This window comes from Dipodomys ordii, unplaced genomic scaffold (genome assembly GCF_000151885.1).
Source record: "Dipodomys ordii isolate 6190 unplaced genomic scaffold, Dord_2.0 Scaffold79, whole genome shotgun sequence".
Classification (NCBI taxonomy): Eukaryota; Metazoa; Chordata; class Mammalia; order Rodentia; family Heteromyidae; genus Dipodomys; species Dipodomys ordii.
This window is the reverse complement of record NW_012267295.1, coordinates 3,892,882-3,907,207: the sequence shown is the minus strand read 5'-3', so window position 1 is coordinate 3,907,207 and position 14,326 is coordinate 3,892,882. Positions and strand designations below refer to the sequence as shown.

Here is a 14,326-nt window from a genome sequence, read left to right as displayed (position 1 = left end):
GGGGGGGGACCCCGAGCGCCGCCCTCTCGCCGGACCCTCCCCCGCCCCTCCTCCTCCTTGCTCCCCCCCAGAGAGAGACGACCCCCCTTCACTCCCGGGCACAGCTGATCTTGGGGAAAGGGGCGCCCCAGCCCAGGTTGAGGGGACCGCGAGGGGAGCCTCCAAGTGGACCGTGACCCCCGGCCCGCCTCACTTGTGCCCTCTGGACAATGGGGCAGTAACCGCCTCCGCCTCCGGTGCCCCCGCAGGAGGGGGAGCCCCGCCGCCCCCTGACCAGGGCCCCAGACCTTAGGGGAGGAGATGGACAGGGTCCCGGCCGGTGGAGGAGGGGGCGCCCTGCCTCCGCCAGCCCGCAGGTCTGCTTCTCCCCGGCTCAGGTGGAAAGAACCCCAGGTCTCCCCGATCTGCCCCGCTGCCTGAGCTGGGGGGAGGGCGAGTAAGCAAAGAGACCGGAAGTTTCCGGAGTGGCTGAGGTTTGTCTTTGCTGCTCTTCTTCCCCTGGCCTGGGAGTTCCCTATTCTTTGGGCCAGGGGCAGGGACAGCAATGGGGTGTCCAGAGAATTCATTCTAGTTTCCCAGGGGCACAAATGACTGGGGGGGGGGTACCTAGGCAAGCTGCTCTGGCCATCTTGCTCTGGGCCTCCACATTCCTGGTGTGTCTCTCGGCAAGGAACTAGGACTTACACCCCTGCCCACAGCTAGTCCAGAGTCATCTGTGTGTGTGTGTGTGTGTGTGTGTGTGGTCAGTCCCCGAGTCCCAGCTCTGGGTACTTCCCGTTCTGGAAGCCAGCCCCAGGCCTCTTCTTTCCGGGGTAGGCTGACAGTTTGAGGGGTAGGGAGAAGAGAAACTTTGCTCCTATCCCTAAAATGGATGGGCCTGGATGGCTCTCCAGGCCTCCTTCAATGTCAAGGTCCATCCTCTGTCAGGACTGGGCCCTGGGTGGAGGAGGAAGCAAACCTTCCAGCCAGTGGAATGTGCTCAGTCTGGGATGAAGGAGACAGGCCACACCTGGGTGGGCCCCACCTGGGAGGGGTGTTGGACACCGTGGGGGTCCAGGTGTCCCAGGGCAGAGGGGTTCCTAGCCCAGGCTGCCTCAGCAGAGGAACCCCTCCCCCTTGCAGCACCACGGAGACAGAGACAGCCGAGTTCCTGGGAGAGGACCTGCTGCAGGTACATGCCTGGACCGGCCGGCCCGCTAGCTTGGCAGGCCCATGCAGGCTTTCAGCCTGGGCAGAGGCTGGTGGGTGGGAACTACATCTGGGGGCTCCAGGGGGAGGGAGAAGCAAAGCAATGGGTGGGGGGTGCACGGCCACCCCCCTCACTCCTCTCTCCCAGGTGGAGCAGCGACTGGAGCCAGCCAAGCGAGCGGCCCACAATGTCCACAAACGGCTGCAGGCCTGCCTGCAGGGCCAGAGTGGGGCTGACATGGACAAGCGGGTGGTGAGTGGGGGTCTCGGGGAGGAGGGGCCTGGGCAGGAGGGAAAGCCAGATCGGCATAGGTCCTCCTCACCCCTGGAAGCCTCTGCCACCAAACCTCACTCCTGAGGCTCCCCATCCCTTCTTGAGCCCTCCTCCCTCTGCACGATGAGCCAAAGCCAGGCTCTGGCTACACCCAAACTTCTCCGACGAGCAGCGGGCCCAACAGGCTATGTAGTAGGGCCGCCTCTTGAGCTGGATTGAATGACACTGGGATTAGTCAGCAGGCATATTTATTGATGGTTCCTTCACGTCTGTTGCTAAGGTGTGCAGATGCAGCCTCTCACCCCAGGCTGGCAGCAGCCCTAGCAGGGGTGCTGCTTGCACACGAGGAGACATGCTTCCCTGTATTCACTCATCCAATGTCACACAGCTAGTCAGCCACCAAAGCTAGGGTTGACCCTGGTTTCCCATCCCACAGGGAGTGGTACTCAGTGGTTGAGCACTTGCCGGGTATATAACAGGCCCTGGAGAAGCTCTGAGTTTAATTTAAAACAAAAAAAAAAATCAGCACCTAAAATAAAAAAGCTGGGCACTGGTGGCTCACACCTGTAAGTCCTAGCTACTCAGGAGGCTGAGTTCTGAGGATGGAGGTTTGAAGCTGGTCTCGGCAGATAAACCCTAGAGACTCTTATGTCCATTAAGCTAGCAAAAAGCCAGAAGTGTGGCCTATGTGTGGCTCCAGCCTTGAGTGGTAACATCTGGCTCTGAGTTTAAGCCCTATTATGGCACACACAGGTACGTGTATGTGTGCGCGTGTGCACGCACGCGCATGCACACATGCACACACACAGGGGTACACCATTCAATAAAGCCAGAGCATAGAGAAGCGCAGGGTACGCACAGCAGAGTCAGTCTCTTATGCCTTGGGGCAGGAGGAGGAGCCAGTGTCCCATTGCCAGGCCATCTCCTTGGACCTTGGGCAAGTTCCCTGCCCCATCCACATAGTAGTTTCCTAGTTTGTAGTGGGACTTGGTTGTTTCTTCCTGTCCTATCAAGTTACTTTTGGGAGAGGGGTAAAGAGGTCCTGGGAGCCTTGTGGTCATCTGCTTTTCATTTTCACCTGTGACTATGGTGGGCCTGCTGGGTTTTCTCTCCCCTCTCCTGGGGGCCTTGGTGTGCAGGTGGGGTGGGGGGAGGGAGGCAGGCAGGTGTCCTCACCTCCCCCCTCCCCCTCCCCCCTGTAGAAGAAGCTTCCTCTCATGGCTTTATCCACCACGATGGCTGAGAGCTTCAAGGAGCTGGACCCTGATTCCAGCATGGGGTGAGCATGGACGGGCCTGGCCCTCACCCAAGGGGGCCAAGAAGCCATTTGGGCCGGGAGGGGAAGGTGGTCACACCAAAAGGATGACCAGGCTGAGAGCAAGGCCCAGGTCGGTGAGAGTGGCCACATGTGGGAAGGCACAGGGCCCAGTACAAATGGGAGGGCAGGAAGTGGTGGGGAGTGCAGGCCTCACCCAGCCTGGGCCCGCTGGCCACACGTCTGTCCACAGGAAGGCCTTGGAGATGAGCTGCGCCATCCAGAACCAGCTGGCCCGCATCCTGGCTGAGTTTGAGATGAGCCTGGAGAAAGATGTCCTGCAGCCACTCAGCAGGCTGAGTGAGGTGACCCTGCCTCTGCCCCTGGGTCCAGCTTCCCCAGCCTGGGGCTCCCCTCCTAGCCCCTGAACCCTCCCCGTGCCCGCCTCCAGGAGGAGCTGCCAGCCATCCTGAAGCACAAGAAGAGCCTGCAGAAGCTGATGTCTGACTGGAGTGCCCTCAAGAGCAGGTAGGAGTCTGGGCCTGGGCAGCCACAGAGCCGTGAGGCCTTTGCCACACTAGGGCCCTTGCATGCCCATGGGTGCACTTGTGCATGTGCTGATGACAGCTGGTACTATGGGTGACTCCAAAGCCTGGAATCCCACAATGCTCCAACATCCATGGATGGCAGGAATTATCCTCCCCCCCAACCCCCTCCCGTAGCTGGGCAGCTGTGATCACCAAGCCTACCACCAGAGGGCCACCTAGAGCTCTCTGGACCAGGCTGGGCAGAGGCCAAGGGATTTGCATCTATCTGTAAACTGTCCAGTCCTGTGGTTAGGTGCACACAGGGGACACTCACCTCTGGATATGCAATGTGGCTAGTGACCGCACCATCTTGGGATCACCCCCAGGCTCAGCCAGGCAGCCAAGAACTCTGGTAGCAGCCAAGGCCTGGGTGTTGGTCCAGGCAGTTATAGCCATACCACCACTGCCAACAAGGTGGAGACGCTGAAGGAGGAGGAGGAGGAGCTGAAGAGGAAGGTGGAGCAGTGCAAGGTGAGGGGACAGCGCGTCCCTTGACGCGTAGGGGTGGCAGGGCTGGGTACTGTCCCCATTGCACAGATGAGGAAACTGAAGCCAGTGACAAGCAAACAGCAGAGCTGGCCCTTGAGGCCAGCACCTCCGTGGGAGCTAGCGGGATGGGCTACATCACGTGTGTTTCCTGGACTCTTAGGTGTGTGCTGAGTGAAGGAAGGAATGGATGGATGGATGGTGTTTGCTGATTGGGTGAATGAGTGAATGGAAGGATGGTGTTTGCTGACTGGATGAATGAGTAGATAAATGGATGGATGGATGGTGTTTGCTTACTGAGTGAATGAATGAAAGAATGGTGTTTACTGACTGGGTGAATGAATGAATGGATGGATAGATGGGTAGATGGTGTTTGCTAACTGGGTGAATTGGAGAAAGTATGTATGGATAGATGGATGAATGTTGTTTTCTGACTGGATGGATGGATAGATGGTGTTTGATGACTAGGTGAATGAGAATGAGAGAATGGATGGATGGATGGATGGTGTTTGCTTACTGGATGAGTGGATGGATGGATAGATGGGTGGATGGATGGATAGATGGGTAGGTAGATGGGTGGATGGTCTTTACTAAGTGAGTGAATGAGCGAATGAAGGATATATGGAAGAATAATTGTACACTAAATAATTAGGCACAGTGCTAAGTTTGTGGAGCCCAGTCATGAGGCCCAGAGTCTGCTCAGGAGTCCTCAGGATCTTCTCAGAGAGAGAAGAGCTGGCTGGGCCCCTGTAGATGGCCTGCACAGGTTACCATTCCTCCCAGCCTCAGTTTCCCAGGTAGACCCTCAGCTTACTTGGTGACACTCTTGTCTCTCTGTCCCCAAGGACGAGTACTTGGCTGACCTGTATCACTTTGCCACCAAGGAGGACTCCTATGCCAACTACTTCATTCATGTGAGTCCGAGACCCAGCTCCAGCCAGCTGGGACCTGGGGTGGATGCCACAGGGAGGGGCTCCTGGAACCCCTAAGAGATGGTGGGCCTCTGCTGTGAGGGTGGGGGGAGCTGAGCTCTCCTCACCTCCCCAGGGGGCCCTTTTGCCCCCACAGCTCCTGGAGATCCAGGCGGACTACCATCGCAGGTCACTGAGCTCGCTGGACACGGCCCTGGCCGAGCTGAGGGATAACCACAGCCAAGCAGGTGGGGACCTGGTGACCCCACCCCTGACCCTGTCCTGCTCAGGGCTTAAGAGCCTCATCCCGAAAGGCATGGATGACTTCTGAGCAGCGGGGAGGGCAGGGGGGATGTCTGGATTCTGTTTGTGGGGAGGATAGAATCAAGGTGGGGACTAGATCTGGGCAACCTGCTAGGAGGCAGAAGGGAGAGGGTCTGCCTGGCCTAGGGCAGAGGGGAGTGGAGGTTAGAGGGAGAGGGACGTTGGAGAGGTACACTGCATGATTCCAGACATTTCCTGGGATTTGGGGGGAGGGGTGGTCCCACCCGAGTTCCCTTGGCGGTGCCTCCGTGTGCCCCAGCCTCCCTGCCTGGGGCAGGAGGACTCTGGGCCTCTGATGTGTCTCGTCCCTGCAGACCCCTCCCCCTCGGTGACGGCCACCCCCTTCTCCAGGGTGTACGGCGTGGCGCTGGGCACCCACCTGCAAGAGCTGGGCCGGGACATCGCCCTTCCCATCGAGGCCTGCGTCCTGATGCTGCTGTCCGAGGGCATGCAGGAGGAGGTGAGGACTCTGGGGAGCCTCGTGCTGTCCCCCCACTAGTACATGCTGCCCCAGCTGGTTGCCCACAGTTCCCTGGGTGAGGCCACCTGAGGGGAGGGGAGAAGAGGCCTGCCTCCTATCACAGATCCAACCCTGCCTCCTCTGGCATGCTCATGGGGGCCCGGCCCTCTCTGCATTCGTTGATCCACTTAAGAGTCCCCTGGAGGACCATTAATGGTCCCAGTGACTCTCAGAGGAAGCCCTCATGGGCCCCATCTGGCAAGAGGAAGGCAGAAACAAAGAGGAATCCAGAGTCAGCTGATGAGGTGCCATCTCTCTGTCACACGCCGCTGTATCTGGCACATGGTGGCACATATTCACACCTTGGGTGTGAATACCTGGATGAACCTTAGGTAGAAGACACCCCAAAAGAAATGGATTGTGAGCTTCCTCCTAACTCCTGCCGGGACCCCACTTCCCTTCCCAGGCCTAACCAGGTTCCTCTCTCCCCACAACTTCCCCAGCAAGACTCCCCAGCTTGGCCTCTTGCTCAGAATTCTAGACCCGTGAGAGCCAGGAGGTCCAGTCTGCCCACCAGACTATAGGAAGCCAGGCTACCAGGCCTCCTCCCCTGCCCGCCCTGCTCCACCCTCATCCACGCCTCCTGCCCCCCAGGGTCTTTTCCGCTTGGCTGCTGGGGCTTCGGTGCTCAAGCGCCTCAAGCAGACGATGGCCTGCGACCCACAAAGCCTGGAGGAGTTCTGCTCCGACCCCCATGCAGTGGCAGGTACCCAAGCCATAGAGGAGACTGGGGGTGGGGGTGGGGAGTCGGGCATGGAATGCAGCTTCTTGAAATAACCCCATGATGGGTCAGCTTCAGGCCTGATGCCCTGCCAAGGGGACACCTGAACACACAGGGGTTCCCGATGTCCGGTGTCATGAACCCCCTGAAATGCACATGCGAGATCAATAACTAGACTGTACCAAATAAGCTGTCAGACCTTGATTAAACGTGTGAGTGAGAACAGGACTAAAGGTTCCTTCCATGTGGAGAAAGTTAGGTGCCTGCCTCTGACACCCCCTCCCCCAATCAGGTGCCCTCAAGTCCTATCTCAGGGAGCTGCCTGAGCCCCTGATGACCTTTGGCCTCTATGATGATTGGATGGGCGCAGCCAGGTAAGGGGGAGGTATGGTGGGAGGAGGCTGCAAAGGCCTGGCCTGGAGCTTGCTCACTGTGGGGTCTTTCTCCCTCCTTAGCCTGAAGGAGTCTGGGGCCCGGCTGGAGGCTCTTCGCCAGGTGTGCAGCCGCCTGCCCCCAGAGAACCTCCACAATCTCAGGTGAGCCCACGTCCACTCCCCCAGCTGTCCCCAAAGACAGAGCCTGGCTCTCACTCCAGACTGGCTAGGTGTCCTAAGAAATATTTCTGAAGTCCTGGTCCTGTCTTCATGTGTGCTGGTCCTGGGGCTTGAACTCAGAGCCCGGGGGCTGTCTCTTAGCTTTTTCACCCAAGGCTAGTGCTCTAACGCTTGAGCCACAGCTCCACATCTGGCTTTTTGGTGGGTAAGAGTCTCAAGGACTTTCCTGCCTAAGCTGGCTTCAAACTGTGATCCACAGATCTCAGGCTCCTGAGTAGCTAGGATTACAGGCGTGCACCACCAGCACCTGGTTTCATATCTTTTTATATTAGATATTGAATTAAACAAATCTCTTGGCCCTTTAAAGCCAAGTTGGTTCCCAACCTTACGTGGCCACAGCATGGCCCTGAGGAGGCCACCAGGAGTCAGCACTGGCCAACACAGGTGATGGCCATCCCAGGGGGTGGCTGGGAATTCTCGGCTTGCTCTGTACAGGACACAGAGTGGCTACTCAGTGAGTAGATCAGCTAACTAAAGACTTGGCTCAGCAATAGAGCTCCTGTCTAGCAACCACAAGGCCCTGAGTTCAAGCCCCAATAAAACCATGCTGTGTGGGGTCTGTCCCACGCTTTACAAACCCCAGGACAGGAAGTTCTCAGGCCTTACAGCCATTCACAGGCACTGGTGGCCTGGGATAGCCTGGCTCTGCCCAAGCCCTCCTCCCACCCAGGTACCTGATGAAGTTCCTGGCCAGGCTGGCCGAGGAGCAGGAGGTGAACAAGATGACCCCCAGCAACATCGCCATCGTCCTGGGGCCCAACCTGCTGTGGCCACCCGAGAAAGAAGGGTAAGGAAAAAGAAATGGGGAAGCTGGCCTCAGCCAGCCACCTGCTGCTTGCATCCTCTGCTCCTTAGGAGTCTCGGTTTCCCCATCCCTAGAGCGGATCCAGAAACTCCACTTCCCACAGCTCATAGGGCTTTGGAGTCAGGCATTCTGAGTAAGGGGAGTGACAGGCTGCCTTTGTTGCTTTGGGGGGTTGCTTGGCAGGCTGGAAGCTTGGGGATCTGGTTCTCACTTTACCCCCAGCCTTCCAGAGTTGGCACTTGTGGGGGTGGGGTTCACTTTCTCATCTGCTTATTGGGGAGAAGTTATATAAATAACTCTGAGGAGTCTGGTGAATTAGATAATGAATGGGAGCTGGGTGCACCTGTGGCTCACACCTGTAATCCTAGCTACTCAGGAGGCTGAGATCAGAGGATTAAGGTTAAAAGCCAATCCAGGCAGGAAAAGCCTGAGACTCATCTCCAGTTGGCGAGCCAAAAGCTAGACGTGGGGCTGTGGCTCAAATGGTAGAGTGCTGACCTTGAGTGAAGAAGCTAAAGAACAGGGATCAGGCCCTGGATTTAAGGCGTGGGCATGCACGTGTGCACGTGCACACACACACACACACAAAGATAATGAATGGAAAATGTTTGATAAACTGTGAAGTACTGTGCTACATTAGGGGGTCATCAGTAATTAGCAGGTCCCATGCTAAGTACAGCTGTATGGTAATGGCTGACTGGATCCCAGAACTGTGGGAAGAATCTGTGTTTGACTAGTGATGTCTGCCATGGGAAGAGAGGGAGACTGGCCATCAATTCTGCTCAGGGCAGGGCCACACTGAATTGCAGAGTCCTGGAGATGCTGCCAGTCGATGACTTGCTTTGTCTCCCTTGTGTGCCAGGGACCAGGCCCAGCTTGATGCCGCCTCGGTGTCCTCCATTCAGGTGGTGGGTGTGGTCGAGGCGCTGATACAGAACGCGGACACCCTCTTCCCAGGAGGTGAAGCTGCTGCCTTCCTGTCACCCCACCTCAACACACACTGCCCCTCCTCCCGCCCCGCGCTGAGCTCCTAGACCGGGCCTCCGTCCCAGTGGCCCACACTCACCCTGAGGCCCTGCAGAAGTGACTCCTCCACTCTGGGCCTCAGTTTGTCATCTGTGAAATGGGGGCAATCTTGGCCGCTTCAGTGTTGGGGTCACGTCGGAGTGGGGAGCTCAAGTCTAGTCCTGATGGTCCAGTTCTTCCAGGGGAAAGCTGCCCCAGGGCTGCAGGCTGATGAGAGCTGTGGACTTGATCCTTGCTCCTTCTGTCTCCAGACATCAACTTCAACGTGTCAGGCCTCTTCTCAGCCCTGGCCCCCCAGGACAAGGTCAGCGACCAGCCGGACGCTGGGGAGCTGACAAGCCTTGCTGTGCCAGCTGCCTCCCTAGCCCCAGCCCCAGCTCCAGCCGCTGCTGCGCCGTCGTCAGCGTCTGGGAAGGAGAGGTGAGGGTCCTGGGGTATGACCAGCCACTCCCAGCCCCACAGGGACTTAGGAAGGGTGAGGGGAACCAGAGCCCCACTTCCCGCTTCAGAGTAGCGGGGTGGAGCCGGGACACTGCTGTCAGCCTCCTGTGATCGCTCTTTACTGAGCACCTTCTGTGAGCCAGACACTGTTCAGGCCAATGCCAGAAGTGCCTTTCACCAGAATCCAGCCTAGCACGGAGCCCTTGCTCCTGCCACAAGGAGGTGGGGAGCAGGTGCTGGGGCCTTAAACTCCATCTCACAGCAGGCAGTCACCCCAAGATTCCAGGGGACTTCTGCAGAGATGGTCCAGACAGCAGCTGCCCCTCTGCTCCCCCTCTCCTTCCTTCAGCAGGCCAGAGCCCGAAGCACCCCCCAGGCCAGCCTCGCCGAGGGGCGGCAGGGGTGCCCCGGAGACCAACGCCCCAGCAGAAGACACGGCACGGAGGAGTGAGTGACTGCGGGAGAGGGGGGACTGTGCAGACCAGGGACCCAGCTGGTCCTTAGAAGCGCAGGGCTTTGTCACCTGGCACTCAGTTCACGTTCCAGCCCTGACCTTGGGCAGGTTGATGGTGGGCCCTGTCGGGGCCTCAGTTTCCCTGACAGGGGGCTGTGTGACAAACAAGCCTGGCTATAGAGAGTGTGTAGGGCTCTGGGGAAAGTCAGCATGAGTGTGGGAGCAACCAGAAACCGGGGTCCTCAGAGAGCAACAAAAGAAGGCGGTGGCAGGAGGTAAGTCCTGGGGTCTCCTGAGTCCACTCTTGCACTCACCTGTCAACTTGGCCCAGAGATGGGCAGGTAAGAGGGCTAGGAGCCCAGCCTGGGTGCTGTTACAGAGTTGGGATGTAGGTGTGGGAACCAGGATCTTTGAGAGCTCGGGTGGGGAAGCTCTGGTGGGCTTCTCAGAGGAGGTGTCAGGGACAAGCGCACTCATGTGTTCAGTAGATGTTGCCACTCACCTGCTCCACACAGGTGACTCACCTGCATCAGGGTCTTGGGGCCAAGTTGGATAAAAATGACAAGGTAGGGGCTGGGAAGGTGGCTCAGTGGTAGAGCGCTTGCCTTGCATGCATGAGGCCCAGGGTTCGATTCCTCAGCACCACATAAGCAAAAAGAAAAAAAGCCGGATGTGGTGCTGTGGCTCAAGTGGTAGAGCGCTCGCCTTGAGCTGAGGGACAGCATCCAGGCCCAAAGTTCAGGCCCCACGACCAAACCAAAAAAGAAAAAGAAAATGACAAGGTGGCAGGTGCCTGTGGCTCACCCCTGTAACAGCTTCTCAGGAGACTGAGATCTGAGGATCACAGTTTGAAGCCAGCCCAGGCAGATAAATCCAAGAGACATATCTCCAGTTAATTATTTAAAAGCCAGAATTATGCAGGGCACTGGTGGCTCACACCTGTAATCCTAGTTACTCAGGAGGCTGAGATATGAGGATTGCTGTTCAAAGCCAACCTGGAAAGTTCTTGAGACTCTTATCTCTAATTACACATCAGAAAACTGGAAGTGGAGCTGTGGCTTAAAGTGGTAGAGCATTAGCTTTGAGCAAGAAAGTTCAAAAACAGCACCCAGGCCCTGAGTTCAAGCCCAGGTACTGGCAAAAAAACAACAACAAAAAAGATAATATCCCACGACAAGTCCTTTGAAAAACTAAAGTTTTTTGGTTTTGGTTTTGTTTTTTTTTCCTGTTGGTGGTGGGACTTGAACTCTGGGCCTGGGCGCTGTCCCTCAGCTCTTCAGCTCAAGGCTAGCGCTCTACCACTTGAGCTACAGCGCCACTTCTGGTTTTCTGGTGGCTAACTGGAGATGAGTCTCATGGACTTTCCTGCCCAGGCTGGCTTTGAACCGAGATCCTCAGATCTCAGCCTGCTGAGTAGCTAGGATGACAGGGGCATGAGCCACTGGCACCCGGCTTAAAGTTTGTTTTATTTTTACCCTGTGAGAGAGTAGAGCTCTTCTTGCAAAGACGCCTCAATATTGAGAGGGCCAATATGGCAGGGACAGCAGGATCAAAGGTCCTGCGGCAGGACCAAGCTTGGGGGCACCCCAGGCTCTGTGGATACCTGATCTCCCTCTTCTCTCCATCCTCCACAGCCAAGCGTCCAGCACCCGCCAGGCCTACAGTGCCACCCCCCCAGCTCTCCAGCACCCGCTCCTCCCCTCCAACCCCACCCCTGCCCCCTGGCTCTGGCAGCCCTGGAACCCCACGAGCTTTGCCCCGCCGTCTGGTGGGCACCAGCCTCCGGGCCCCCACAGTGCCACCTCCTCTGCCTCCAGCTCCTCCACAGCCTGCACGGCGCCAGAGCCGTAAGTCCCCAGCGTCCCCCAGCCCAGCCTCTCCCAGCCCGACCTCCCCAGGCCCAGCCTCTTCTGGCCCAGGATCTTTGAATGTCACTGCTCAGGGGGATCTGGGAGTGGCCCCAGAAGATAAAGGGGCCCCTGAGGCTGCAAGTGGGGACCCCACTCGCACAGCACTGCCACCTCAGCCCCGCCCTAGGGTCCTTGCCTCCGAGACTGACTGAGCAGGCAATTCCTCCTTCACTAGCCCTCTGTGCCCCTCCCCTCCCCACCGTGTCCTCCCGAGACCTCCCTGGCCTCTCAAGGAGTGGAGCCCCCAGCCTTGCCCACAAGTGCCTCGGTACCCACTGCTGGGTCAGCCCTTGTGACTGGGAAGGTTGAAGAGAACCCCTCCCCCAATTTTCTGACCTTCTCCATCCTGGGGCTGGGAACCCCACAGCTGACTCCCCACTCTGGCAGGGTCCCAGAAAGATGGACCAGCTTGCCTGCTCCTACAGGACTATTATTTTTCTGTCACCAACATATTTTTGTAAGGCTGGTAAATAAATTATTTTGGACAGAACCAGAACCATTGCCTAATGAGTTTTATTTTCTATCCTGGCAATAAAGTGGGGCAGGGCGGGAAAGAGGACCCTGGTGGCTCACACCTGTAATCCTAGCTCCTCAGGAAGCTGAAATCCGAGGATTTAGGTTCAAAGCCAGGCAGGCAGAAATGTCCTTGAGACTCTTACCTTATAACCACCAAAAAGCTGGAAGTGAGGGTGTGGCTAGAGTGGTATAGTGCCAGCATTGCAAGAAAAACCCAGATCCTTAGTTCAAACCCCAGAACCAGCACAAAACCGGGGGAGGGGGAGGAGGGGGTGTTCCCTGCCTCCTTTCTATGTTCTGGTCTGAAATGACTAAGTGACAGCAACTTGGACTTGGACCTTCCTCTGAGCTGAATGCCCAGTGCACTCTGATTCTGAAGAGCTGGGTCACTCCTATACATTCTGACATACAGAAGCTAAACAGTAGCTTAGCAGTCTACTACCCCTATAGCCCACCTGGTGGAACATTCTAGACCCTGGAGGCCACCTAAACCTAAGCAAAGGCCTGAAGCAGGAGGGGACAGTGTAGCTGAACCTCAAAGGTGCGGTTCTCTTGCATTGTTTTCGGCACCAGCAGTTCTAGGGTGGGGATCACATATCTTCAGCACCTTCTCTGAGATTGGCAGACAACCTTGCAACTCGAAAACACAGTTCCCCACATTTTAAACCTAAGATCTGCAGTTTTCTTCATATCAGAAGCCCCTCTCCCAAACCGCCACAGTGCCACCCCTCTGATCTCCATGGGGTCCACTTAGTTGTCATCACCCAGGACAATTGGCCAGCAACTAAACACTACCCATCCCAACCATAACTTGACAATCTTGGTTCCAGCTATGCTTCCAGATTTTAAGAAATCATTTGTCAAAAGCCACAGAGCTGTACATGTACAATCTTTGCATTTACTGAACATAAATAAGATGTGAAAAAAGTAAGTCTAAGCCTGCTTGAGTGGCTTACTCCTGTAATCCTAGCTACTCAGGAGACTGAGATTTGAGGATCAAGGTTCAGAGCCTGCACAGGAAGGTCTGTGAGACTCTATCTCCAATTAACCACAAAAAGCTGGAAATGCAGCTGTGGTTCAAGTAGTAGGGTGCTAGCCTTGAGCACTCAGGTCCTCAGTTCAAGCCTCAAGACCAGCACCCGCATAAAAAGGTCTACTGCTAGTGTAGAGGACCCCAGCGTCCCCAGTGTCCAGGAGAACCTCAATCACTCTTGCTCTAGCACGTGTTTTAGCTCCTTGCTCTGAAAGGTAGGTTCCAACGTTCCAAAGTCAATTTGAACTCTGGGCACGGACACTGTCCCTGAGCTTTTTTGCCAGTCCTGGGGCTTGAACTCAGGCTGGGCACTGTCCTTGAGCTTCTTTTGCTCAAGGTTAGTACTCTTACCACTTGAGCCATATCACTACCTCCGGCTTTTTCTGCTTATGTGGTTCTGAGGAATGGAACCCAGAAACTGGGGAATGGAACCCTGGATTTCATGCATGCTAGGCAAGCACTCTACCACTAAGCCACATTTCCAACCCCCTGAGTTTCTACCACTTGAGCCATAGCTTAATTTCTGGCTTTTTTTTTTTAGGGGGGGTAGTTTATTAGAGATAAGAGTCTCACAAACTTCCCTTTCCGGGCTGACTTCGAACTGCTATCCTCAGAGCCGCCTCCTGAGAAGCTAGAATTATAGGCGAGAGCCACCGGCGCCCGGCTCGCATCAGTTTTCGTCCTAGCAACCAGCTCCCTTAAGCTTCTGATTGGCTGCGGAGCCGCCTTTCCTCTTCTTTGCTTTTTATTAGTTAAAAAGAGCGTCAGTCTCCAGGACTCCTACCCTATAAGAGAACAGTTGAAGTTGGAACTTGGTGGCGATTGGTTTAACAGAGAAAGAAGGCGGGGCTGGCGGCCAAACGAGTTCTTTGTTGGTCTTCAGTGGCTGCGGAGATCCCGCCCTTTTTTCCCAGATCCGTTCGCAAGCGGCCCCAGGCCTCTCCGAAACTCTCTCTCCCATTGGCCACGAGGCAAGCTGTGGCCCCGCCCTCCAGCCCTTCTCGTGCACCGATTGGCTCTACGCGAATTGGCCCGAGCACGCCGTGCCCGCGGAGGGAGAACGGCGCGGTCGTGCGAGCGGCCAGCCGGCTGCATGGCGCGCTGCGAGCAGCTTCACGGCGCGGGCCTGCGCGACGTGCTGGGCCGGACGCAGGGCGTCCTGTTCGACTGCGACGGGGTGTTGTGGAACGGCGAGCGCGCCGTGCCCGGTGCCCCGCAGCTGCTGGAGCGGCTGGCCCGGGCCGGCAAGGCGACGCTGTTC

The 14,326-nt window shown here is 56.8% G+C and overlaps 2 protein-coding genes across 2 annotated transcripts in view; both read left to right on the top strand.

Moving 5' to 3' along the window:
* Positions 1-973: 973 nt before the first annotated feature.
* Sh3bp1 (SH3-domain binding protein 1) lies at positions 974-12,012 on the top strand. Its single transcript, XM_013024802.1, has 17 exons — positions 974-1,171; positions 1,337-1,441; positions 2,665-2,741; positions 2,971-3,082; positions 3,169-3,245; positions 3,631-3,775; positions 4,636-4,704; positions 4,859-4,949; positions 5,340-5,485; positions 6,140-6,251; positions 6,559-6,640; positions 6,722-6,802; positions 7,551-7,667; positions 8,548-8,645; positions 8,963-9,131; positions 9,505-9,599; positions 11,241-12,012. Exons 1-17 carry the CDS (start codon positions 974-976, stop codon positions 11,666-11,668), a joined length of 2,202 nt encoding a protein of 733 aa, XP_012880256.1. The 3' UTR covers positions 11,669-12,012.
* A 2,123-nt stretch (positions 12,013-14,135) lies between these two features.
* Positions 14,136-14,326, top strand: part of Pdxp (pyridoxal (pyridoxine, vitamin B6) phosphatase) — a 7,479-nt gene continuing 7,288 nt past the window's right edge. Inside the window, exon 1 of the mRNA XM_013024801.1 lies at positions 14,136-14,322. Within this exon, the coding sequence (XP_012880255.1) occupies positions 14,159-14,322 (164 nt within the window). The 5' untranslated portion in view covers positions 14,136-14,158. The remainder of the gene's footprint in view (positions 14,323-14,326) is intronic.